Source organism: Hipposideros armiger, unplaced genomic scaffold (assembly GCF_001890085.2).
Source record: "Hipposideros armiger isolate ML-2016 unplaced genomic scaffold, ASM189008v1 scaffold_456, whole genome shotgun sequence".
Lineage (NCBI taxonomy): Eukaryota > Metazoa > Chordata > Mammalia > Chiroptera > Hipposideridae > Hipposideros > Hipposideros armiger.
Genome location: NW_017731806.1, coordinates 916373 through 942861, shown reverse-complemented (window position 1 = coordinate 942861; position 26489 = coordinate 916373). Strand labels below are relative to the sequence as shown.

The 26489-nt window shown below is 41.5% G+C and overlaps 1 protein-coding gene across 3 annotated transcripts; it reads left to right on the top strand.

Annotated features, from left to right (window-relative positions):
* On the top strand, positions 1–22454 carry PRDM1 (PR/SET domain 1). Of its 3 annotated transcripts, none has more exons than XM_019665868.1 (7): positions 1–242; positions 1857–2105; positions 8673–8792; positions 12100–12352; positions 17352–18460; positions 18929–19057; positions 19450–22454. In XM_019665868.1, the coding sequence occupies exons 1-7, from the start codon at positions 198–200 to the stop codon at positions 20017–20019; spliced, it is 2475 nt and encodes an 824-aa protein (XP_019521413.1). In that variant the 5' UTR covers positions 1–197; the 3' UTR covers positions 20020–22454. The 3 variants fall into 3 exon arrangements, with proteins under 3 accessions (XP_019521413.1, XP_019521415.1, XP_019521416.1); XM_019665870.1 differs by having other exon boundaries at positions 1–259; XM_019665871.1 differs by lacking the exon at positions 1–242 and adding an exon at positions 1120–1560.
* The last annotated feature ends 4035 nt before the right edge of the window (positions 22455–26489 follow it).

Sequence of the window (26489 nt, the reverse complement as noted above, 5' to 3'; positions counted from 1 at the left end):
AACACATACTGAAAGTGCTGCGGTGACACTCGGTCCTCCAGTGCTGCGGAGAGGCAGAGCAGCGCACAGCACCTGTCCGCCTCCGAGAGCCGGGACGCGGGCTCCCGGGCGGCCGCACATAAGGAGGGAACCGCCGAGGTGTGCGTCAGTCCCCAGCCCGCGAGGGGACGCGGAGGGAATGTGGACTGTGTAGAGAGATGAGCGACACTTTTCTCCAATGTTGGATATTTGCTTGGATAAACGTGTGGGTACGACCTTGGTAAGGAACTTGAGCTTGTTTTTAAATCTGAAATTGATCTGAAAACTTTTTTTTTTTTTTGCTAACATAGTCGCAGTAGAAACCAGAAATACTTCTGCTTTAAGGCACTTAGCACTGTCAAACATTTATAAGACTTTTCCTTATGAATCATTAACCCTTTCAGTTCTAGGCATAATTGTCAATTCATTGAAATTTCAGTAGTGGCTCCTGACCACCCCCGTCAAACAGTGTAACTATTCCGGGTTGGCTTAATTTTAAAATCCTGTTTTATTTTAACATGTATTTGCCATCATGACTGTACATGTTGCAACTAAATAAAAATAAGCAAGCAAGATGGTTTAAATCGTAACTGAGGGAAAGGACTACTTAGCGTTTGACTTTAAAATAAAGAGCATCATATTTAGGGAAGAGATAGAATGTAGACGCCACCTTGAAGGACTTACACAGTGTTATGTTTACATTCTAAGGAGGTCATGCTCTTACATGGAAATGATACCCATGTCCCTACTCTTTATCAAGCGTGTGTGTATGGGAAAACATTGCAGAAGTTGTTCACCTTCCCCCCCGCCCTCTTTAGAAAGCACTTTTCCTGGGGGTGAGGGGAGACTCGCGGAAATATCCTTATCCATTTACAAATGGAAGCAGAGCGTGTCCTCTGAGTCTTCTCTATTTGTTATAACTTCAGTTACAGTAAACTGTAGCACATCAGTGACTTCTGGGAATTCGTATACTTTCAGATTTAAATGGAAAGTGCTATTTGTAGCTGAGGGCTCCTGAAGGACTTCTCTCTCGGGAATCCTATTGAACAGTTTTATGTTTTGTTTTTGCTTTTTCAATTTGGCGTCAGATGCCCACAAGTCAAAAGCCACTGTGGGGCGTTTTTCCCCCCCTTCACCCATTTTGTTTCCTCCTCTTTTTCCTGTGGTCCCAACAACTTCTGAAAAGCTGCACCTTGGTGATGCTGGCAGGATGCGATCCTTTCCAGCCTTGAGAGGATGGAAGAGGGCACGCAGCAGAGGGGTGGGGGGCGAGTTATTTTGAAAGTTGTTTTGCATTGGGAGCTGGTGGGAAACTTCAGTCTTCCCCATTTGGAAAAGGCAGGCTGGGTTCCGCTCCTGCACCACACGCGCTTTCCATTTTTAGCTTCATTCACAGGCAGACAGAGCTCCTTCCTCTTCCTCTCCTTGTTTGTGACACTTTTCTGAGGCAGCTTTTCCACAGAGCGGAGGGTCTGGCAGCCATGACCCCAGGCGTTCTGGGGCACACAACTGAGCACCCACAACATTTTTCTGCTGTGAGAGGTAAAGCCAGGGATTCTTCAGAGGCGGTTCTTTTTTTTTTTTTTTCCTTTCTTTTTTTCTTTCTCTCCCAATGAGGTTGCCACACTTTTTTTTCTTTTTTTTTTTTTAAACTTAGAGTAGCATTCTAAACTCTGCTTTTTCAAGGCAGGCTTCTTTATATGGCTTTTTGGCTCTTACTCAACTGTACCAAGCCCTCCGCATCTGCTTTTAAAGTCTTCAGACTACTGTATTAGTCATAGGCTCTCAGAGGGAGCCACAGGACAATGGGGATTAAAGGCCTGTCCCTTCTCTTCCAGGCTGCCCCCAAGTGTAGCTCCAGCGTGGTGAGCTTTCAAGGGTTGGCAGAGGGGACCGAGGGGACCATGAAAATGGACATGCAGGACGCGGATATGACTCTGTGGACAGAGGCTGAGTTTGAAGAGAAGTGTACATACATTGTGAACGACCACCCCTGGGATGCTGGAGCCGACGGAGGGACTTCGGTTCAGGCAGAGGCATCCTTACCCAGGAATCTGCTTTTCAAATTTGCCACAAACAGCGAAGAGGTAAGCCTCTGGTTTATTGCTGAAGGAGATTGGCATCTGACGCCAAATCTCCCTACTTGCCCTCGAGGCCTCCTATATCTCTGAGAATCTGTAAGTACCAGTAAATAATTGATCACTTACTTCACTTCTTTCATGGCTCTCTCTTTCCCTAAATCAGTCCTCTCTCACTTCCTCCAGCCCTCCACTGTTCCATACTAATTAGTAAACAGTTAAATCTTCTGGCAAGATGACATGGGTTGGAAAAGCCGAACTGCAGCATAGGGTGGGTGCAATTGTCTGTGAGCTTGGAGAAAGCCACTGTTCACTCTGGACTCACTGGCCCTAGTCCCCCAGGTGTATAATAGCTTTTGAGGGAGAAAACTTTTTCATAGGAGAAAAAAAAACTGTTTGTCATGTTTCTTTTGTCTCCTTTTGGTCATTAGAGGGCTTTATTCTTTTTAATGAGCCAGCTTTATTGGCTGGGTTTCTAAAATTATTCTCAAAAGCCTGAGGTGTTTATGAACTGGAGTGATGGCCTAAACCGAGACGAGGTTCATGGAAAAGTGTCCTCTGTCCCGATGACTTCAGAGCTCTCCCCACCGTTTCACTGCGGCAGCTCCTTTGCTCTGGCTGGGCTGCCTGGCCTATTCCTTACTGGCCTCTGAAGTGGGTACACTCTCTTTGTTGTTTCAAAGGGGCCGAAAACCCCAGCTTGGAATGAGCATAGGATTTCTGTTTACCCTTTTATATAATGGTTATAGCTAGGCGTGATGTTTAGCTGTGAAATAACTTGCAGAACCACCTCTTGTTTTGAGCACTCGGCTACTGCAGTTGCTCTCACGAGTCTACTGCTGGGCTGAGTTAAAGGAACTGACCCCTCAACAGATTTCCCACCATCACCGTGATCACAGGTCACTGTCATTTCTATTACTGCCTTCAGAAAGTAGTGAAAAGGGGATCATTTGCTGTAAGAATCCATAATTCGATACTGGGACTATTCATTACAGCCATGGCAAATCACTTTCCTCCTTCCCCAAGGAACAGCATTTGAAGGAGCCGGGGAGCCTGTTTGGGAAATACTTTGTCTCTTTCCTGTTTGTGTCTGAGTTCAGTGTTTTTAGTGAGGGGGAGACACAGCTGTCTAAAATTAAATAGAGCAACTCTGCTTTGAGTTTCACTAAAGAGCAACGTTTTTTGGTTTTTTTTTTACCCTGCTGGGAGAATGGAGGCAGATTGTATAAAAAACAAAATTTAAATTGTAGTTATACACGAACGTTGTTAAAAATGTAACCCCAGAGATTGGCCTTAATTATACGTCTTTCTAAAGTAACACTCTTGTCAATAGAAAGTCTCTTAATATGTGGCCCCTGGAATCAATGTAGGATTTGTTTCAGTTTTTGAGGTTTGGCTGTGGCTTTAAAAGGTGTAATGTGTTTTTTCCCAAAAGGTGTAATGTGTTTTTTCCCATATCAGATTTGACCAAATAGTGGTCTGTTCCCAGGGTTCATTTGTGCTGTGTTGCCCTGTCCAGCCCATTGGGGCTGAAAGAAATCTCCATTCTGTGGGTCATCTTTGCCTTTTAATTCTACAATGTTCTTATCCTCGGTTCAGCTCTTAGCTTGTTTTTCAATTTCCATCATTCTAGTTAAAATCATAGTTAAGTCAAGTAATGCTCTTTCCTCGTGTAGTCCAAGGTTCAGAAAGATAGTCACTTACCCAAGGTATGTAGTTAGAGCCCGAGCAGAGACTTGGAGCAAAGTTCTGACTTCCTCAGCCAGCATTTCTTGATTATGCTACACTGGCCCCTCTTGGTGTCACTGTGGTTTTATTTATCGTTTGCACATACTCCAGACCGATCCTTGAATAAGCTTGTTTAGTTGTGTTGGTTTTTTTTTATCCTCTGAACGTATAACTCCCTATTTCAGTATGTTCAGCACCCAAAAAACATGCAGTGCCTGTATTCTTAAAGAGGGTTTCTTCAAAACTATAGCTTAATAAGAGATCGGGGTTCTCTTATGCTATTTCCCATATTTTATTTAACTGAAACACTGGACTCGAATAGTACATCTTCAGTCCCTAATCATAAAAGCAATCAGGAAACCAACTTAACTATAATACTGTCTTAAGCTCACTCTGGAATTTGTACCTGTTTTTCTGTTTCTCCCTTTTTGAACTTTGGGAAAAGGACAGCTCCTTTAAGGTGGTGAAAGAGGACTGTGGAATTGGGTCATTGAGGGTATGATTGCTGCAAACCAGTTCTAGCAGAGACCTTTAAGGATTGATGAAATGTTTACATTTTCATTATTCAGTTGTCCTTTCAGTTCCACCAGCCGTGGAAATAGGAGAAAAGCTTTTCTACATGTAGTTTTTATCTGAGTGATTTGACTGATTTAACTTGCCCTTCTTTAAATGTTTTCGTTTAAGTAGCAGAAGGTGTTACATTATGTACTGTTGTGCTGACATACTTGGGGATTTTTTTTTAACAAGACTATTTTTCATTATGAATTTGTGCTATGTGTCAGCACCTTTTTTTTTCTTTTGGTTTAAAAACAAAACATACAAACCATATTTCTGATCTTGACCCTCATTTTTAGATTTGGTTCAGAATCGTTCTGCACCTTTAATGAGGTTGTTCTTACTTCCTATTTCCAGAACTCAAACCAAATATAGACATACTATTCAAAACTTTTAAAACTTTTTTTTTTTTTACTGATGGGTTATTCTTTTAGGGGGATTTTCCCCTTGGCCTCCTGAAATACTTTTCTATGAATACTTGAATACAAAAAGATCAATTTAAACATTTATATTTTAGAAGCAATAGCCTGTACTTGGATTGGTTGTGCTCTAGAAGCGCTTTGGCTCTGTCAGTCTGCCCTCCCAAAGCCGTGTGGTGATAAACATCAGGCAGATGATGGGGACTCGCTCAGTGTCCATTTTGATTGCAGTCCAGTATTAACTCAAGCCACTTATAAAAAGTATCTCGACGTAACATGCAATTCCCTTTTCTTCATTCCACCTTATATTTGGGAGACAGTGTACTGAGGCAATACCACATTTCCTTTAATATAAAGATAATTAAGGAGGAAACCTTCCAAAAGCATCTCCATTCACTCCACCCTTTTAAAAAAATTGTTGTGCATTACAGGCTGAAGTCTTGGTCCACAATAGAGCTCTAGTAATCTCAGTGCCGATATCCTTATATTCAAAATAGACTTTTAATCGAATGAGGCATTTTTATGGAGGGGAGGGAGAATTGAGGAGGGAGAGAAATAGCTAGTAATTAAAATGATCTTAATGTTATCTGGGGTGAGGATGTTCATATCACATTTAGACCTTAATGATATTTCTGCTTAAAACCCACTGCTGTGTATGTGTTTCTGTATACTCCCTACATGAGGAATTTGCTTTAAAAAAAACAAAGAACTTATACTCTCCTTGCTGTCAGACTTTCTTTCAGCCACTCAACCCATCCTAAACTGTAAAATCTTCATTTTGTTGGGAAGCAACATACGTCAGGGTGTGTTCTGTAACTGAGGCCACTGACAGAGACAGATCTGCCCACGTGGCGGAAGGGTTGGCTTTGCACAAAACGCAAAGTGGTGAAGAATTTCTGGGGGGGTTGGGGGAGGGGGCGCGAGGAAGCGCTGAGGCCAGCGTTCTCTTGCTGATGGGTTTATGGAAGGCACACAGCAGCCTGTCCCCAGCAGAAATTCTTTAGGACCCTGGTCAGTTCCAGTGAAGTTTCCTTCCTGAGCTTAGGTGAACACATTCTTAATTAGTCTTTTGCGCACTGTGAAATCCAGGGCCCACACCAGGTTTCTCTGAAGCTTGTGCTTGCTCCAAGAGTAGAATGTTGTTGGCTAAGATTCACAGCTGGGTCTTTCCAGGGACAGAGGGAGAACTAGGGCTTGGTCTTCCACTTCCCATTAAAAACAACCCTGGTTCCTACGCCCCTCCATAAGTTACCTGCCAAGCGCTGTCATTTTAGAGTTGCAGCTCTGGTGTCCTCTCTGAATAATGCCGCAGACATGGAGGTGAGATGAAGGTGTTTGTTGTGTATTAGAGTGACAGATTGGGAGTGGCTGTAGGTGGTATATAAGCTATGCAACTCCTTCCAACCTCGAAATTCTATGATTTTGTGCCTATTTATCCATATGTGGAGTTTATACATATCCTATAGCTCTGTGTATAATAGGAACTCAAAATATTAAGGCCCTGTCCCACTTGTAAAGAAGATTTAATGTTGAGGCTCTTTTATTTGTTTGGGGCTTGCAGATTTTCATAGACCTCTCTTCTACCACAGACCCTCTTTGTTTTAGATTTCTCATGCCTTGCCTGCTGAATTGCATTTGTAAGGTTTTATATGGCAAGAGATACTTCTAGTATCACCTCATAGCTCCCCCAAGGACTTGCCCATAGTGCTCTAATAGGTGTTGGGTGGCTTATGCCTTCTGCAAATTCCTTTATAGAAACAGGACTCTAGTTGACTTCTTTTTGGTCAAAAGAGAACGTTGTGTATTTCCCTAATGTAAGATTGGTAGCTGAAAACCAAGAGGCCCATTGGTTAAAAGAATGGCAATTTGGAAGAAAAACCCTGACCTCAACGTAATGCTACTTGTTGGTAATCAAGCTCTGACTCCTAAGACACTGTCTGCAAGAGACTATAATTTAAAACAAAGTTGATGAACCAGTTGAGTACCTTTCTTAAAATTACTGCTTTAAAGTGGATATGTTGAAAATATCAACTGCTAATTATTGGCTCACCAACAAATGACATTATTTGTTTTTCCTGTTTGTCATTTTCATATTATGGAATAATCACTCAGATATGAATGTCAAATGATTTGCGTGTCATAGAAGTCAATTCCATGAATTTTTCAAATTAATTAGGTTCAATAATGTATCATAAACAATGAGCCTCTGCATAAGCAAGGCTACTTAAGCTTTAGTATGTATTTTTATCTCAAGCCTGTTCTGAGGTGCTGCTGTCCCCAGTAATTGTACTGCCAACAAATACCAATAATGACAAACTGTTATTGAAAGGGCAGATAGATGTAAATGAAGGCAGAGGAAGAGGATAAAATGAACATCTGCTTTTTTCACCTCTTTGCCAGAAATTCATAAAGGACCAAAAATAACACTCTAACTCACCAACCTGTTTCGACTTGCGTTAAGTATAGGAAAATTTCTTTTTTTCTGTCTTTCCAGTCTGGGTATGCTCCATTGGCTTGTATATTGAATACTAAATTGTTTTTGTGTGTGTGTTTTTTAAATTACTGGCTGATAAGAAATGTACATGCGAAAGACTGGTCTGTGCCTTCCTTATAGGTGCAATTATTCCATATCCATTTAAACAGAGGTTTAAATTCTTGATGCAATTTAATGAGGTGTCAGTGTATATCATAACCAAAATCTTTGATTCCACTGTGAGCATTTATTGATTTCATAAAATTTGGCCTACCATTTTAGGTACACAATTGCACAGGAGCAACCAGGGATATTAAAAACTAGAAATAAATATTATCTTTTTACCTCCCTCTTGGTTCATTTAAGTATGATATTTAGTAAGTAATTTGTAGGCACTTTTGAATGAAAAGAAAACATGGGAAAGTGAGTGAATGAAAACCAAACAAAACTATAACTGCAAAATGTTGTAAAGGACTACTTACAGAGGAGGTTTTTGAATAGTGAAGGATTGCTTCCTGATTCGTGATTGGTGATTTTTTTGCACACCCCCCCCACCCCCCTTAAAGAAATTTATGATCGAGGAGGAACTGGCATAGTTAACATGTTTCTTTAGCAAGGCCCTACAAGGTTGGAATGTGTGATACATCCAGTCTGAGAAGGTCATTTCCTCAGATCTTAGAACCCACAGCTCTCAGAACCTACAGCTCTCCTGATATAAATTCCATTTCAAAGGAGGACTTTAGACCACGGTTGAGTAGAAGATGCTAAAGAAAAACAAAAGTTACTTGAAAGATCTTTTTTCTTATAAAGAGAACTTACAAGCTATGAAAAAAAAAAAAAACAACCCTCATCTGGGATGAAAAAATAGAATGTGTTTGGTTTCTGGTTCTTTAGGCCTTTGTGGAATAACCAAAGAGCATTATTTTGGTTTCTGAGGTTAAAACTATTCTATTCCTCTGAAACACACTGTGTTTATGGTTTGAGGGAGAAGGAGAAATAGGAAACTAGGAGCAGGCTGAAATTGTCTAACGTTTTCAGAATTGGATGACTGTGCAATTCTGCAGTATCTGATTCTCATCCTAAAACAGAATGGTCACTGTCTCTGTTCTTCTGGCATAAAAAGTAATAATAAAACTAAAGAACCCTCAGTCACTGGAGAATAATCCTGTAGACTATTTTAATGCTTGGTTGAGTATATGTTTATGATCGAGGAGTTTAAAAGATGGTCTTCCCCTAAGGTGAAGCTCATTGTTAATTACCTAGGTACCATTAATGTCTACTCTCCATATCATAATTTTGTCATTATTGGCTTTATTACCACTTGATAAATCCACTGAAATAAAAAGATTAGTTAATATTTTACAGTTGATGTAATTGTTTCATATGTTGTACCCTCTTTAGGTTATTGGAGTGATGAGTAAAGAATACATACCAAAGGGAACACGTTTTGGACCTCTAATCGGTGAAATCTACACCAATGATACAGTTCCCAAGAACGCCAACAGGAAATATTTTTGGCGGGTAAGTAGGGAAAAGTTTTCCAGACTCATTAAGTATTAAGAAGAAAAAAAAAGCTAGAATTTCTGGGTCACTTCCTTTTTCAACCTATACTGGGCCTCGCCACAAGTATTCAGAGTCCCCATGGACACAGGGAATTGTAAGCAGTGTGATGAAACTGACTAAATGTTTGGCCCTGAAAACAGCCTGATGGTGTTTAGGGATGGAGATATGGACTATATGTGGATTTTAATTTTTGCAATTCATCGAGCTTTGTAATGAAAGGAAACAGTTTGTTACTTGCCTCAAGGGTAGGTTCATTAGCATTTCTCTGCAAGGAAGTAGTAATGAGTCACCAAGCCTTAGATTTCACCTCTTCTTGATTTCTTGCTGAGTTAACTTTATTGAATGGAAGAATAATCATAAATGAATTATCTTGAAAATAAATGCCATTAAGAAAGGATGAGTGGAACATAGCTCTGGGGGGATGCAGATGGACCTCAGGACTAGTTGAAATGCGTCTGCACCATAAAACTATTGGATTTTACAGTATGTAGGTTTCACCCATAGCATCAGGAAAATGCTTACAATCATGCAAGATGATCAACTTCCTGTAACATCCAGTCGAAAAGTCTAGCCAATACAAAGAACCTCAAAGATGAACTAATTAAATAGAACCCTTGAGTAAAAGACCCTGAATTAGGAGTGAACAGAGAAAGAATTGGACTGCTTTCCATTTTCCCATAGATCTCTCTGGGATATTTAGTTTCCTCAATTAGAAAATAAAGGTACACTTACAAAATTTAAAAGGAACTTTTTATACATACTTGCATAAAACGTTCATGACTGCTGGGGAACCATTATTTGAATTCTTTTCAGAAACAGCTGCATAGAGACAACAAAAATTGGATTATACTCGCGCTTACTTTGGCCAGTGTTTACTTAGAACGCTTATATCTTTTGGACAAGTGTCTTGGTAAATGACATTCGAGGATCATTCAGAAGCTGATCCTAAGAAACAAGGTGTTTTTTTTTTTAAAACCAGGAAGTTGTATGTTTTTAGAAATTTATTATACTATTTTCCAAGGAGAAGAGAGCACTAAGAATTGTGTGCTCACAATTTTTATTTAATAACTACTCATGCTTAAAATACATGATATATAATAGGCAAAATATAAGTTAGTGCATTTTTGGCCATTATTGGCAATAAGGTCTTAGAAGCGAGCCTAGTGGTATGTAATTCTTGGAGTGGCAGGGCTGACTTAAGACTAGCATAAGTCTCATTAACGCGTGGTCATTTTGACAAAAGGCAAGAAAATACCTAAGAACCTCCCATCTCTGCCCCAGTGCCCTCATTCATTCAAGATTCACTCTAAGTAACTGAAATGCTTTCTTTAGGAGGATTTATTTGAATCAGTCTTTCACATGCAAAGGATATTATAGGAGATAACTTCCCACATGTTGTTAAAAGCATCCTGATTTTGCTGGCAGGAATATGAACATCTGTTGTGAGGAAAGAAAAAGTTTCATGCAAATTACACAGTCAAAGAAGAGAAGGGATGTTCAAGTTGAGAAACCAGTGACATTTCTTGTAACTGTACTATGAGTCAGCAAGTTTTTAATCTTCTTGATAATATATGGAAATGTAGTGAGGTGATAGGGAGCAGTGTTCATTTGACGTGCGCATTATTTTATTTTCTTGTGGGTGTGTGTGTGTGAGAGACTTCATGGCATCAATATTTCTGTTTTTAAATGAGGATACAGTAAATTGTAGTCTGTGGAAGGCTGACTGGAATCAACATACCCATAGCTTTAGAAAGCAGTTTCCGCCCAGCGAAGACTGCAAGAGCGATGGAACCCCATGTTCCTGGAAGTTTGCACATCAGAGTAAACAAACTTGAAAACCCCTCTTGATAGCAGAATTCACCCAGCCTTGTTCCATTTTCTCTTAGCAAAACACACCGCAAAAGCTCTCACAAGCTGCTTTGATGAAGCCACATGTATTTCCCCCTTCACAATTTACAGGAAGTTACTCTTAAAAGAAAGTGATTCTGGTGTTTACTGCCTGTGTTAAAGGGACAGAGTTCCTTTTTGTCTCTGATAACGTTTGAGCGAAATACAGAACCGATTTATAGACTAACCGAGTCAGTATATGACTAAGAACAAAGCAAAAGCCTGCTGTCCGGTTAGAGCAAGATTTCTGCTCCGAACTGTGCCCCCACTACTTGGAGACTACAAGTGGCAGATTACCAGGTATTGTGTATGTATAAGGAAGTCTGAAGGAAAGGTGGTGCAACTGAAAGAGAGGGAGAGAGAAACTTTCTGTGGAAGGGTAAGGCGTTTGTTTATGAAGTAGGTGCAGGAAGAATGTATGTTTGGATTTGTCCTCTTTTTACCTCTACCTTTTTACTGAGTGGCCTGAGGGCATCTGTTAACCAGAAGCAGTAGTAGGACTGTAGGGCAAACTTTGAATTCTTCATTGTGCATTGCCTTTAAAGAACGACAGAGTGTCTTCCTGTTCTTTTTCCAAAAACACATGTGTATGGCTCTGAGTGGTGTCTTTAGCCAACCTCCTCACAGATAAGAGGGTTCCCTCTCCCCTCCTTTGACAAGGCTGTACATGTTTATCAAGAGGAAAAGTGACTCCTCAGTAGACTGTCAGATTCTGGCTCCTGTCCCGGTGTTCACTTTGTTATGGCAGGTGAAGCTCACCTTTGCCCCACCCAGTGTTTCCACAAAAAGGCAAGGTTCCAAGTATTCATATGAACAAGTGTTACTTCTGGACTCAGAGGCTTGGGGGTGGAGGATGTTTGCATAGTTTAAGCCTTGGGCGGGGGTGTAGGAAATGGCAAGTACAGAGGCCATAGAAAAAGTTGAGAGACTCAGTTTGACGTATCCACTCAGCTTAGTCTTCTACCCAGTGACTCAAAGCATTAAAAGTCAGCATAGTCAGAACTCAAGGTAGTATCGCCCATCTGCCATTCGCCGCCGTAGCAAAAGTAGGACTCGGTGGTGGTTTGGTCCGTCTGTGGCGGCTCCTTAAATGAAATTTTGTGTTTCATTCTTCTGTTATTTTTCCCCACACGTGAAAAGACAGTAAAACTGAAATGGAAAAGGTAACTGACAAAGTGTGCCTCACCTGTTTCCGCCCTTATTTCTGCTGATTCGAGATGACCCCAGCCACACTGATTGGATCCTTTTTCTAACTAGGCAGCAGGGGACCAGAAATCATACAGGGTCCTTGCAGTGTTTATTCTTAGAGGTGCCGGGGAAACTTCCCACTGCTTTGGGGCTGCCTTTCTTTAACACGTCTGTCTTCTGTTTGGGGCAGATCTATTCCAGAGGAGAGCTTCACCACTTCATTGATGGCTTTAATGAGGAGAAAAGCAACTGGATGCGCTACGTGAATCCAGCGCACTCTGCCCGGGAGCAAAACCTGGCTGCATGTCAGAACGGGATGAACATCTACTTCTACACCATTAAGCCCATTCCTGCCAACCAGGAGCTTCTTGTGTGGTACTGCCGGGACTTTGCAGAAAGGCTTCACTACCCTTATCCTGGAGAACTGACAATGATGAATCTCAGTAAGTGGATTACAGAACAAAAAAATTTTAAATGCCAGTCATGTCAGTCCTGCCCCTATGAGCTAATAACATGTTGTTTAATTATATGGCTTCATCTGTTGGGCCAAGGAGGTGGCTTAAACTAGGGACTGAGAACAGAGGGCGAAAATTTTTTTTAATCCCTATTTCCTATTATAAAACTTGATCATTTAAAAAATATTAAGAGCTACATTGAGTGTTTAATTCAGAGAGTTACAGGAAGAAATACATGTCTAATTCTAATCTATCGAAAAGGGGGTGGGTAGGAGTATAATAGAGATTGGTCCTCACGTGCCAGAGTGTGCAAGGTATAGTCCCTTTGTTTGTGGTAATTGGCCAGTGCTTAAAATGTGCATTGAAATATTGTAGAGATGCCCATTTGGTTATCAAGTTATGGTCTGATGTGGAACATAGTATGAGATTGGTATTCTAAATGAGTATCAAGATTTTATATCTTAGCTTCCTTCCTTATGGTAAAAACCTAATTATCTGATCACTTGATCAGTATTACAGTAGCCACCTATCGCTTTATCTTAACAAGTTCTCAGTTCCTCAGGTTTATAAGCTTTTACTTTTTTATTTGGTTAAAGTTGCTATCGTGACATCTCTCCAAAGGTCTACTTCATTTTAGTTATTCTGAAGTGATGTCTATGAATGACTTGAGAATTACCATAAAATTCCAACCTGTTGTAACTATGGTTGTATGTTCTCAGTTACACTAAGTTTTAAAGCATTTTTTTAATTAAATTTTAAATTTAAATGTTACACCTTTTGGCTTAAAAGTTTCGGCATCTAAATGCTGAAATTTTTGTAACTTTTTGTTTTGATACCATTTCAAACTTAAGAAGTTGCAATAATAGTACAAAGAATTCCCAGATACCCTTTACCCAGATTCTTCAATTGTTGATAGGCTGTCCCATTTGTTTTATCTGAAGACTAAATTGTTTTAGTTCATACTTTCACCTTTGAGACATTTGGAATGAATGTTAATATTAACATAAATTTGAATTTCGACTTCAACTTTAGAACCAATAAACAAACCAATTACTTATCCTAGTTAGGTGTAATCCAACTCTATAGCTATTTGGTGCTCATCTCACAGTGTCTCGTTTACTTGATCTCCCTATAATCTCAAGGCTACATTTGTAGTTTTCTGAAAAGCAGGGGCTATAAAAGCTTAAGGACCTCCCCAGTAGGATCACCTTTCAGATTTGTGTTCACGGTACACACACACACACACACACACACACACACACACACACACACACACAAACACACAAACACACACAAAATGCACCCTTGAACTTGACCTTTAGGAAGAAGTCTTGGCATGTTTGGAAATAAACTGGCTTTCAACATGAGCATGATAGGTATAATCAGGTCCTCACCAAAGGTGGCTGTTCTTTTCCCTCATCTCTCTTTAGCTCTCTCAAGAGTCTCTGTTGTGTCTCTAGTGCCAAACATCCCAGGAGCCATTCAGCTGTTTCAGCATCTGTATGTGCCCAGCCCAGTGCACAGGGCCTGGTGGCAAGACAGCTTATAGCAGGGCATCTCATGGGCAGGTGTGCTGGTTCCTCCTCACTTCCTCAGCATAGTGAGTCACCACCTCCTCTTGAGGGTCTCCTTACATTCCTTGAGCTTAATCATTCATGGATTCAGAGAAAGACTTTGATTTTTGGTTTTTTTTTAACTTTAACTCCATTTGAGGTGACCCACCCCAGTGACTTTGCACCAACCACAAAAAAGGCTTTTGCACATGTCCCTCACCCTCTGCCATGACAGAGAGGTTTTAAAGGCTTTGCATATGTTTATTCCCTGATGAAAGGCCTCGCACAGTATTTTAAGATTCAAGAGCTTATCCTTCGTGTTCAGAAGCAACTTTCATGTATACTGTGAAACGGACACCTTTCTTCCCTCAAATATCCCTTTTTGTTTATGCAGAATTTTTTTTCTAAATGATGGTTTAACATTTTCAAGTACCCTTTCATTGTCCAGTATTCAGAGTAAAGAATGAGAGTCAACAATAACCAGTCACGTTAGGCCAAGACTCCTACTGCCTATTGTGAAACGAGTTGTCTTAGGTGTGGTATCTGATGATTGAGACTCCGATCAGGAAAATTTCCACTATTTCATCAGGTCTAATAGGTAGATGGTGTCTGCAGGTGAGTCGTGTTGGGTTTCCATGCTTCAAGCACAATCAAGGCCTGTGCCAGAATCTCCGAGAGGATTTTAAATGGCTGTGATGGTTCAACGGGTAGAGCTTTTGAGGAGAAGCGATTCAAAGCAAACAGAGTCAAAGAAAAATAAGTAGCCAGAAATCACAATATTTTTTTAAACCAAAGAAAAAGAGTTGGAACTTATTAAGTTTAATTTCTACCCCTCCCATTTTTTATTATTTTTTTTTGTAATTTTTTTTTCTATCTAACTAACCCATCTAGAAAACAGTTGACCAAATTAGAGACTTGTACATGTTAATCTGCTTTCTCAGTTTCAGTTGAAAACAGACTTTGTTTTGCCTACTGCAGAACTTCTAGGTTCTTTCTTGTAGTCTTGGGGTTCTTATTATAGATCGAAAATGTGAGTCGGCATAATTAAGCCATTTGGAGCCTTCAGAAGCAGTTCACTCTTGAAATGACTCTGTCCGCCTACAGCCATTAAAGATTTAAGAACAAAAACAGATCTTGATTTTCTTTTTCATGCTAACTCAAGCTGCTGCTGAGTGGGAGAGTCAGAAATGACACCAGCTAGCTCCACTGATTACTCAGCTGCTAAAGGATGATTTTTTTTAAATGTACCTTCCTCTGGGCTGCATGATTTCCACTGTAGAACATCTTAGCAGGGACTAATGCTTACCTCTGAATATGGTTTTGGAATAAGATATAAATTTGTTTTTACGAAGCCATAAGAGATAGCAAACATTTATGGTGGATTTATGACACGCCAGGCCCTGTGCTAAGTATTTTAAATAGAAAATGATGAATTCCAACTTTCTTGTTTGTTGGCCCAATCCTTAGCTTTGTGTCAGTTGAATTATTGAGGTGCTTAGTAAGACCACCTGACTAAGCAGGAGGGAGAGTGCCATTGATGGACTTAAACTTTTTTGCTTATGGCTTTAATTTGTTGGATTTTAGAATTAAGGGACTGTCGAAGCCACTGGAAAAATGGAAAGACTTAGATGTAATATTCCATATTAAAAATGGCAGAAAGTTGTGATGGTGAAGTGTCTGCATTTTCATTTCATTAGGGTGACCTCTTCTTTTGTTGTTGTTGTTGTTGTTGTTAATGTGGGCCTATGTGAATGCCTCCGAATCATTTTTTTTTTAACCTCCATAAAATTCCTTCCTGAGGCTGTGAGATAGATGCCTTGCCTATCAGTTTTCCAACTTAGTTGTCTCTCTTTCTTTACCATTTCAGCTTTAAAAAACAAAAGTGACAATTTCAACTTCCTGCCTGCTGGGCCTCACTGAAAGACTGATATTGGCCTGATAAAGGGATATTTATTTTGGTTTAGTGGCTTCAGAAATCCTTCTCCCTCAACAAGCTTTCCATCACTGCCCCCGCCCCTTCACCCCCCATCAGCATCTTCCCTGATAGTGTCTTGGCTGTGTTTATTCTGGGGCTGCTGGCTCACCCGGGAGTAACTGATAACAGCTAGCAGCAGATAACATTCTCTGAAGGGCTCTCAAACTGGAATCAAATCCCTGAAGCCTGTCAGCCTAGAGAATGGATTTGAAGAGTTCAGAATTTGGAGTTCCACAGAGTTCATTTCTAGACGTATCAGATATCAAGCCTGGAGTTGTTTTTCAGTTAAATCAAACAGGAACTTTTTTTTTTAAGACAACGAATGATACTTTTACAGAGGCTTCAGCCTGGTCCCTAGAACCTGTCTTCTTCTAATGCTGAGGCCAAGAGTTTTCCTGCCTCTCATGGCGGCTACACACACCGACGGCCGATGCCTTCAACCTACTCCTACTCCTAGGGCAGGTGTTCATGTTGGAGCGATTGCTCTCCAATAACCTGAGCTCCCGCTAAGCTGCCTATGTTTTACTTTTGATTTCCAAAGAAGGCCGAGCAGGGAATTTTTTTGGTTTTCCCTGCTCTGACTGGTGTTTCCCTGAAGGCATCGTTTGTTCTGTGTGTTTAGAGGGGCAGGGCTGGCAATGGCCTGGAGAGTCTAGAAATGCCCTCCTCATTGCTGCCGTTCCTAAATAGTATATTTACCAAGTAATAATATGCCATCTTTTGGAATAAATGCTTTCATCTTAGCTGCCTGCTTTCTTTGGTGTTCTAAGTAATTGAACTGGCTCGGGAAGTGCCTGTTGTGGTTTGGCAGAGATGACTATGTCACGCCTTGTGATTCCATGGGACACCATTGCTGGGAGCCTGCTTAGACCAGACAAAGCCTTTGTGGAATTCTCGTGTGGTCAGCAAATCGAGGGGAAGGGGTAGCATCTATATTTCTAATCTGTCTATTTGGCACAGGCAGTTTGAACAGGGTTTTATCAAATTGGTATTAAACAAGAATTGAGGTGAAAATTGATGACTGCTTATTACTTGAAATGAGTCGTAATCTCTCACATCTAGTTCACAGGGTGTGCTGATTTCCTCAGAATGACATTTATTAACCTATGACAACCCCTACCCCAGTATTTTTTCCACCCCATTTTAATGGACGCTCTCCTGTTCTAGCTTGAACAGCACTTTTCCATCATAAGGGTTTTTTTTGCTAGTGGAAACAAAATAATCCAAGTGGTGCTATGCATTCAATCGATGCTGCCGGTGCCCCCGTCTTGCTGAGAAGGAAATGGAGTTGTGAGTGAGTGGCCCCGAGCCTTCTAGCATGAGAGGACGTTGAGAAACCAGGTGTCTCTCGCTTGTGGCCAGCTGCTGCTCAGTTTTGCTCAAGGAGAGAACAACTTTGGTAATTTCACTTCAGTTCTGTATCCCCCTCTGAGTAATCATCCTTTCTTCTTTATTTCAGCACAAACACAGAGCCATCTAAAGCAGCAGAACACTGAGAAAAATGACCTTTGCCCAAAGAATGTCCCAAAGAGAGAGTACAGCGTGAAAGAAATCCTAAAATTGGACTCCAACCCCTCGAAAGGAAAGGACTTCTACCGTTCGAACATTTCACCCTTCACTTCAGAAAAGGACACAGATGGCTTCAGAAAAAATGGGAGCCCCGAAATGCCCTTCTACCCTCGGGTTGTGTACCCGATCCGGGCCCCTTTACCAGAAGACTATTTGAAAGCTTCCCTGGCCTATGGGATGGAGAGGCCGACATACATCACTCACTCCCCCATTCCCTCTTCCACAACGCCCAGCCCCTCAGCAGGAAGCAGCCCTGACCAGAGCCTCAAAAGCTCCAGCCCTCACAGCAGCCCAGGGAACACCATGTCGCCTCTGGCTCCTAACTCTCAAGAACATCGGGACTCTTACGGCTACTTGAACGCGCCCTATGGCACCGAAGGTCTGGGTTCTTACCCTGGATACGCGCCTCCCCACCACCTCCCACCAGCCTTCATCCCCTCCTACAATGCTCACTACCCCAAGTTCCTTTTACCCCCGTATGGCATGAATTGTAACAGCCTGAGCACTGTGGGCAGCATCAATAGCATCAACAACTTCAGCCTCTTCCCCAGGTTGTACCCCGTCTACAGCAACCTCCTCGGTGGGGGCAACCTGCCTCACCCCATGCTCAACCCTGCCACTCTCCCGAGCTCCCTGCCCTCAGAAGGAGCTCGGAGGTTGCTTCAGCCCGAACATCCCAGAGAGGTGCTAGTCCCAGCCCCTGGTAGTGCCTTCTCCCTCACCGGGGCCGCTGTCAGCATGAAGGACAAGGCATGCAGCCCCACCAGTGGGTCTCCGACTGCGGGCACAGCCGCCACGGCAGAACATGTGGTGCAGCCCAAAGCTACCTCAGCAGTGATGGCAGCCCCCAGCAGTGATGAAGCCATGAATCTCATGAAAAACAAAAGAAACATGACTGGCTACAAGACACTTCCCTACCCCCTGAAAAAGCAGAATGGCAAGATTAAGTATGAATGCAATGTTTGCTCCAAGACTTTTGGCCAGCTGTCAAATCTAAAGGTAGGCCTCAAAATAGTGCAGTCTGATTGCTAGTACCTGTGCCTGTGAGTGCATACACACGTTTCTATCTAGCTCGCTTTCCACAAGCTATAAATTTCGTTTTCAGTGGCATGAGACCCAGGCTGGGAATAGTTGATGTGGGTTTGGCTTTGCTTTTAGCCACTTCTGGCTGTGTGGCTTTGGACAAGTTACTTCACCTCTCCTGAGTTTCTTTGGAATCATGAAAGCATGGGGGGGTGAGATAGAAGATCAGTTTAAAGTCCCTGCTATCCTGTGACTTTTGTTCCTTTAGCTCAAACAAAACAAAGTGTTCTGAAAACATTGGGGCTTTATTTCGTTCTGTGTAAGACTTTTTATCTTGATGCTTTTCTTAAGATGTTTGCATCATAAATGCCTGAGTCCTTGAGCAGAAATGTTAAGTCTTCCAGCCAATGAATAGCACAGCTAACCCGTGTGGCTTCTTCCCAGGTCCACCTCAGAGTGCACAGTGGAGAACGGCCTTTCAAATGTCAAACTTGCAACAAAGGCTTTACTCAGCTCGCCCACCTGCAGAAACACTACCTGGTACACACGGGAGAGAAGCCACATGAATGCCAGGTGGGCAGTATTTTCTGGGTAGAACTTTTGACCTTTGTAGAAGGTGTCTGAGGAGTTTCCCTCCCCAGGTCATGTAGCCTGTAGATTAAGCCAACACGAGAATCCTGCCTTGCCATGCATGGACTGACAGCCCTGTGCCTGCTGTGAGCTGAGATGATGACACAGTCAGCTTCCAGTGGGTGGAAAATGGCAGGGGAAATAAACACTACCTCATGTGCAGTGTGGCCACATCGCCCTGTTTGCTTAATGCCACACCGTACATAGGTGCCACAGGGAGGCTTCTCACCTCCCGGGTTGCTGGGCGTTGGTTTATAAGCTTGCCTCTCCCATGGGCAACTCTTAATTTTCTGGTCTTCTCCTCTCCGTTCTCCGCCCTCTCCCCTGCACTTTAGGTTTGCCACAAGCGATTTAGCAGCACCAGCAATCTCAAGACCCACCTGCGACTCCACTCTGGAGAGAAGCCTTACCAGTGCAAGGTGTGCCCTGCCAAGTTCACCCAGTTTGTGCACCTGAAACTCCACAAGCGCCTACACACCCGGGAGCGGCCCCACAAGTGTGCCCATTGCCACAAGAGCTACATCCATCTCTGCAGCCTCAAGGTCCACCTGAAGGGGAACTGTCCCGTGGCCCCGGCCACAGGGCTGCTTTTGGAGGACCTGACCCGAATCAATGAAGAAATTGAGAAGTTTGACATTAGTGACAACGCTGACAGGCTTGAGGGCATGGAGGACATCGATGTGACCTCTGTGGTGGAAAAAGAAATTCTGGCCATGGTCAGAAAAGAGAAAGAAGAAACTGGCCTGAAAGTATCTTTGCAAAGAAACACGGGGAATGGACTCCTCTCAGGGTGTAACCTTTATGAGTCATCAGACCCGCCCCTCATGAAGTTGCCTCATAGCAACCCACTACCTCTGGGACCTGTCAAGGTCAAACAAGAAATGGTTGAAGCAATGGATCCTTAAGATTTTCAGAAAACGAAAAGTGTTTTGTTTTGTTTCTTAACTTATGACATGGCGAGTCAGGGTGCCTTAGCAAATTGCTTGTACATAATTCCAGTCCCATAATGCTCTCCTGACGGCACATGGTTTTCCCTCACCTCTCTGGAATTAAAGAAGGAATTCCAAAGTTACTGAAATCTCAGGGCATAAATGAGGCAAAGACTATATATATACATATTATATATACTTATTTACACCCCCATCTATATATTTGAACCTGTTTATTTTGAATACTTGTGTGAATATGTTTGCATAGCCTTCCCATTGCTAAGACTATTGCCTAGCCATAATTATTTTTTCAATGATAATCCTTCATAATTTATTATACAATTTATCATTCAAAAAGCAATAATTAAAAAAGTTTACAGTAACTGGAAAAATTCTTGTTAATTTGAGTATAAATGTTATATTTTTGTCTTGTGGCCATCCTTTGTACATAACTTCTGCACATCTGTTTAAGTAACCTAAGATTTAGTAGACAAATACATGACTTCAGTCAACCTCCCTCTATAACAATGGTTTGAAAATGAGGTTCTGGCATTGCCAAAGTGAGGCAGTTGATGTGTTCATTCATAGGATCGAATCATTTGAACAGCATTGTATAACTTCTGTGCAGAATTACCCAATAATCACTTCAGTAGAAGAAACAAGAAAGGGAATCTTGTGTGTTTCTGTAGATAGTTCAGGTTTTTTTTTTTTTCCCTAGTCACAAATTTGCTAGAAAGGCGACAAGGCTTTGCCAACCTGTCTCCTTCTCCAAAAAAGCAGGGTCACCCCACCCCCAAAGTCATGTGACCATTCAGAGTGGCCACGTGACTTTTGCATCCCACCCACCGTATTATCTGAAAATGTGAAGAAGACAAAATGCCATGTTTAAAACCACTGCGAAACATTCCCAAAGCACAGGTGGTTTTGTATGAGTGAGGTTTGGAGGCTTGAGTCTGGGTGTTGTTTTTGTTGTTGGGTTTTTTGTTGTTGTCATGTCAAAATTGCACAAACATGGTGCTCTACCAGGAAGGATTTGAGGTAGATAGGCTCAGGCCACATTTTAATACTGAAAAAAAACCAAAAAACAAAAAAATAACCAAACGGGTATTCTCGTTGTCTTAGGGTAAAAGCGGGTGACGAACATTCCTATCCCCAACACATCAATTGTATTCTTTCTGTAAAACTCAGATTTTCCTCAGTATTTGTGTTTTTACATTTTGTGGTTAATTTAATTGAAGATGAAAGGGCATTGCAAAGTTGTTCAACAACAGTTACCTCATTGAGTGTGTCCAGTAGTGCAGGAAATGATGTCTTTCTTAATGATTTGCTACTCTAGATGAGAAACTAAGTGTGCTCCAGAAAGATAGAAAGCATGCCATTCTATCTTGTACTCTGCTAAGCCCAAAGATTACATGTCGGCATTCAAGGTGTAGCAAAGAATTATGTATATTTATAAATCTATTTATACCACTATACCATGTGTATATATAATATATTTATAACCACTTAAGTTGTGAGCCAAACCATGTAAAAGAACCTACTTTTCCTTAGGGCAAAAAAAAAAAAAGAAAAGAAGAATCAAACCCTTTCTGAGACTTTGCTTAACACTCGATGGCCTCACAGTCATATTGGTGAGCTTGAACACCCCTCACTGTTGTAAGAGACCCTAAAACCTCAGTGCAAAGGTGGGGACCGCATAACAACCAGGGAGAAAAGAGAGACATTGCTTTTTACTGTTAAGGGCAACCTAAGGTGGCTTTATTTTTGTTTTGCCACCTTATGTGATCACACCCAAGTCACGGAAATGAAAATTCCTTTATTACTCCCTTTACCACTGACGTTTTTTCTCTCTTCCTCTCCCTCCTTGCTAAATAGCTGATGTATCATTAATCAATCTGGTTTATATATCCTGCATTCTGCTCATGGCAACTGTTGTCAACCTGCAGAAGAGAACAGAAAATTTAGGATAATCAGGGAAACCTAAGAGCCTTATATCTGTTCCTATAAGTAGCAAAACTGACCCTTTTTTTAATGTACCAGTGCTTGACAAACACAGTCCTTAATTGTAGGTAAACCAAAGCATCACACTCTGACACCAAATATTTTCTATTCCCAAATGCTCATTTGTTCCGCTTTCCTGCTTTTGTGCTTTCTCATTTGTGGGAATTTTTACCAAGACCTTCACGTGGCTTGAGACTTTCTGCTCCATCTGCCTTTCCCTCCCAGGCTCTTGCATGTGAGTGTTGAGCCCACAATCAATAGTGGTTTTTTCCCTCAAAGTTAAAATTGACCAAGGTATTGGCTTTTTACTTTGCTAGAACAACAAACTATCTTATGTTTACGTACTGGTTTACATTGTTATTTATGTGCAAATTGTCAAAATGTAAATTAAATATAATGTTCATACTTTACCAATGCTTGTCTAGCGTCTTGAGTGAGGGGCCAGGGAGCGACATCTTAACCATACTACAAGGGTGGCCCCAGAACAGATTTTAAAAACATGACACAATTTGTCTCTCCCCTGTCCCCCGCCTCCTGCAGCGATGGTTCTCCAACCTCCCCACCCCACTCACTGCTTGTGAGTGATCTGAAGAACTGATCTGTTGTCTCTCTTATAACTCAACAATGTAAGAGTTTTCTTTCATTATGAGCTATAAAAATGTTCTCTAATGAAAGCATTTCAAGCATTAGCCAATAAGTGGGGGAAGATTTGTTTGCTGTTGTTGGACTTTGTTTTACGTTGTTGATGGGCATGGGGTAGTGGGGAGAAAGGAAGATTTGGATCAATTCCAGAAATGCCTTCCTAGCCTTGTGCCTCTGTGTGTGCGCATGCGTGTGCGTGTGCGTGTGCGTGTGTGTGTGTGTGTGTGTGTGTAGACCCAGCCCTCTCATGGGTGATGGGCCCTCGGGAAGCCCTAGGAAGCTGAGTCAAGGAACACTTTGCCCATTGGTGACATCACTTTTGCTTCAGTAGCTAGCACTGAGCAGGCCACAGGGAACATGGAAGGTCTTCTGTGCATCTGCATAGTCTTCCTTACTGACATCCTAGATTTTTCTTCCTTCACATCTTAACTCAGGAAGCAGATTTGAACTGGTGTATTTAAATTTTAAAAAGCTTCTATTTTACCAGAAGCTGGGTTTGTTGGTGTGAAACCTAGGGATCACGGTAGTATGGCCACGCAGCACCAAGGGTCCTATGGTGGGAAGGGGTCTACTTGCTTGTCCATTGATGCTCTAGAAACTAACCTGTCTCCAGGCGCAAACAAATTTGAGTCTCATTTAGTCAATGTAAATAAGATGCTTCTCGAAAAGTGTTAGTGTCCTCAATGAAAACAAAAAATCTAAAAGCCCTTTGCAAATGGTTTTCATGCTTGCCATCCATCACTAAGTTCATGTTTTCATGCCCATGCTAACTGAATGTTAAGAACATAATGCTCCTTACATGTGGACACTCGAAACTGCCCGGTTTTTTAAAAATGTTTTTTTCTTTATATTCACTTAAACATCTGTGCCAAGAATTTGAAATGCTGCCAACATGTAACTGTGGAGTTAAGAAAACCAGAACCCTATTGTCATAAACGTGCCAAATGGTGCTGGTTGCACTACTAAATTCTACAGAACCATTGTGGTAATAATTTTTCAAAACAAAGCCCAATAAGATCCAGAGTTTAACAGTTACTATCATAAATCATAGTTCTTTCTTTGGCAAAGCCTGTCTTTTTTCCTTGAGAGTTATATATCTTGGGAACACTTGTGGACTTGGCTGTTTAATGAAACATTACATGAAAAGATAATATTCACGAGGAGCACGAGTCCACCCGGCCTGCATTCACCCTGTTGGATCCAGGCTCCATGCAGCTGTTTGTAGGGCAAGGCGAGACTAAAGGTATCACAGTTTTCTGAATCTCTTCCTAAAATAAAAGCTCTGTCCAGAAATGATACATTCAATTCCCCACCATAAGGGAATACACAGAATAAACGGTTCCATGAGAGTTCATGGACACATTTCTAGATTTTTTTTTTCTTTGGGAGTCAGGAAACCAATTTAGGAGCCATACATTTCTATATGTGAGCTTATCCCCCTGTGGAGGGGGCATGGGGTGGGGAAGGAAGGCGGGCTTCTCTTAAAGGAGATAATGGGAAAAGGCCAGAGAGAAGAAATGAAAGTAACAGAAAAATCAGGCCTTTAGGCTAATCTGGTCTAGAAAGGAAGGCTGTACCACAGAGGATGGCAGCTAAAAACGTTAATGAATAGCAGAGAATTTACATAGAATACAATCATTGAACCATTTCAGAAGACACTTCTATTTCCTTTAGGAGGCTATGGAATCCTTTGTCCATAACATGCCCACTATCAACTTCTGGACAGAAGAAATAGGTCATGCTGAACACTGGAGTCCACTTCTGGGTACATAGCAGCTGCAAGAAAAGTTTAAGGACCCATGGATAAGTCTTCTACCACATCCTTTTTCAGGCTTTGAGTCCTCAGAACCCCCAAGTCCATTTGCTCAAAGTGCTGCTTACAGCTGCTCACAGTTGCTCCTTAAATAAGTGAGAAATGATTTTAATCTCAGTACAGCCTTAATCATGTAATTTAAGGAAAACGCAAAAAAAAAAAAAAACCCAGCAAGATTTCAAAAAGTTATTTTTAACCTGATTTATGCAAATACTCTCCATGCCCAGCTTCACAGAACACTATAAACTAACAAACCCTCTCCTGGTTCACTCTTTCTTCTAAGCTTCACAAGAAATCAGCCCAAGTTGGCCACGTGCACCTCATTCTCTCTGAATTTAAGATACAAGTTTTTATTTAGCATAAATGTGAATGTAGTCACCTTAGAGTTTTGTCCTACCCCATCCAGAAAGAAAGAAAGGAAGTGACAGATAAGTGCCAGCAGGTAATTTTGGTAAGAAATTCTTCATTATGTAAACATAACGGGGTTGCTCTCATGGAACTATGGCAAAACTTCCCATCTTTAGGTGTCTGAAGGATTTACCTGCCAATGATGGGCAGCAGCTGTTCTCCACTGGATGCGAGGCAGAGCAAAAGAAATGAAATTAAGCCATAGCAGGAGGGACTTTGGTTTAAATCACAAAGACAACACCTTTAGGGCTTGTAACACAATGGGTTCCATTCCGCGGGAGAAAGGAAGTCGAAAGGAAGTTGAGTCTCCTTCCTGGGAGGCCTTAGAGAGGAGTCAGGTTGTTTGAAAGCACAGGACATACAGATGCTCTGGTAAGCTCTTCCTAGGTCTATAATTCTACGATTTCTTTTAACCTTATAACTGATCATGCACCTGGGGACAAGATAGACATAAGGCTTTGGTAGAAAACTTGTTTCCTTAATGCCTATATATATATAAACTATAGTGTGTGGATTTTATATATATATATATATATATATATATATGAAAGACAGATTTGGAGATTGTCTAATTCTGAGGAAGAGTCCATGATACCATGAAATGGACTATGCTGTATATTTTGTAAAATATTTGAAAATGTATTCCACATTTCAGCTCTTCTCAGGGATTCCAAAAGGGGGTGGAAAATGAGACATGGTAACGCTCTCACCTAGCATCTAGCCCTCTGCAAAGCAACCTCCTCCAGGCTAGCAGCCTTTCAGTGCAGTTACTCCATGGGAAGAGAGGGGACCATCTTCACCTTCCCTTCTCCCATCGGCACAGTTTCTCTTTAATACTATTTCCCATCCACACAGGCAAAGGGAATCTTCTTCCCCTTCCATGTAACCTTTCTTTGCCTTCCCAGTTTTAGTATAAGTAACAGATAGTGAGTTGCTGTGAGACCAACCAACTAAGGATAATTAATGGGTGATTTAACTCCTTCCATGATTCCTTGGCCCAGGGTCTAAAAATACACACATCCCAAGGTGGGAACTGAGATGATGAGCTCCTGCTGTGGTGGAAAGAGCAGTGAAATGAGGTTTAGAAGCTTAGTTCTAGTCCTGGTTCAGCCCCTAGTTAACTGTTCTCAAAAGGTCCCGGAACTTCCCTGGGCCTCAGTTTCCTGATCCATAAAATGGAAGAGTCGATCTTCGGTTGTCATCCCGCTCTTTCTGAAGTGGCCTTCCCGCTCTTTTCATGTGCTAAGATTCCATCATTTTCTCTTATTTCCTTCGTGTTTGTTTTCCTTGGAACTCTGATTGTTGCTATGGGCAGATATTTATAAGTTAGAGAGCAGATGTCAGAGAAAATGGAAATGAGGGGCAGGCTTGTATGGAAAGAACTATTATGGCTTCTTTTGGCAAAAGAGGCTGGAGCCGCAAAGGTCCTGCAAATTTGTGAGAGCCATGAACTTTCCTCAGGAATTAATACGTTCATCTAAAAAGAATCAATATTCTTTTAATGGAAATAATTGGTTGTGCTTAACTCAAACTCTAGTAGAGGTCTGCATAAATTCTAAGAAGTTTAGTTTAGTGGGTTTTG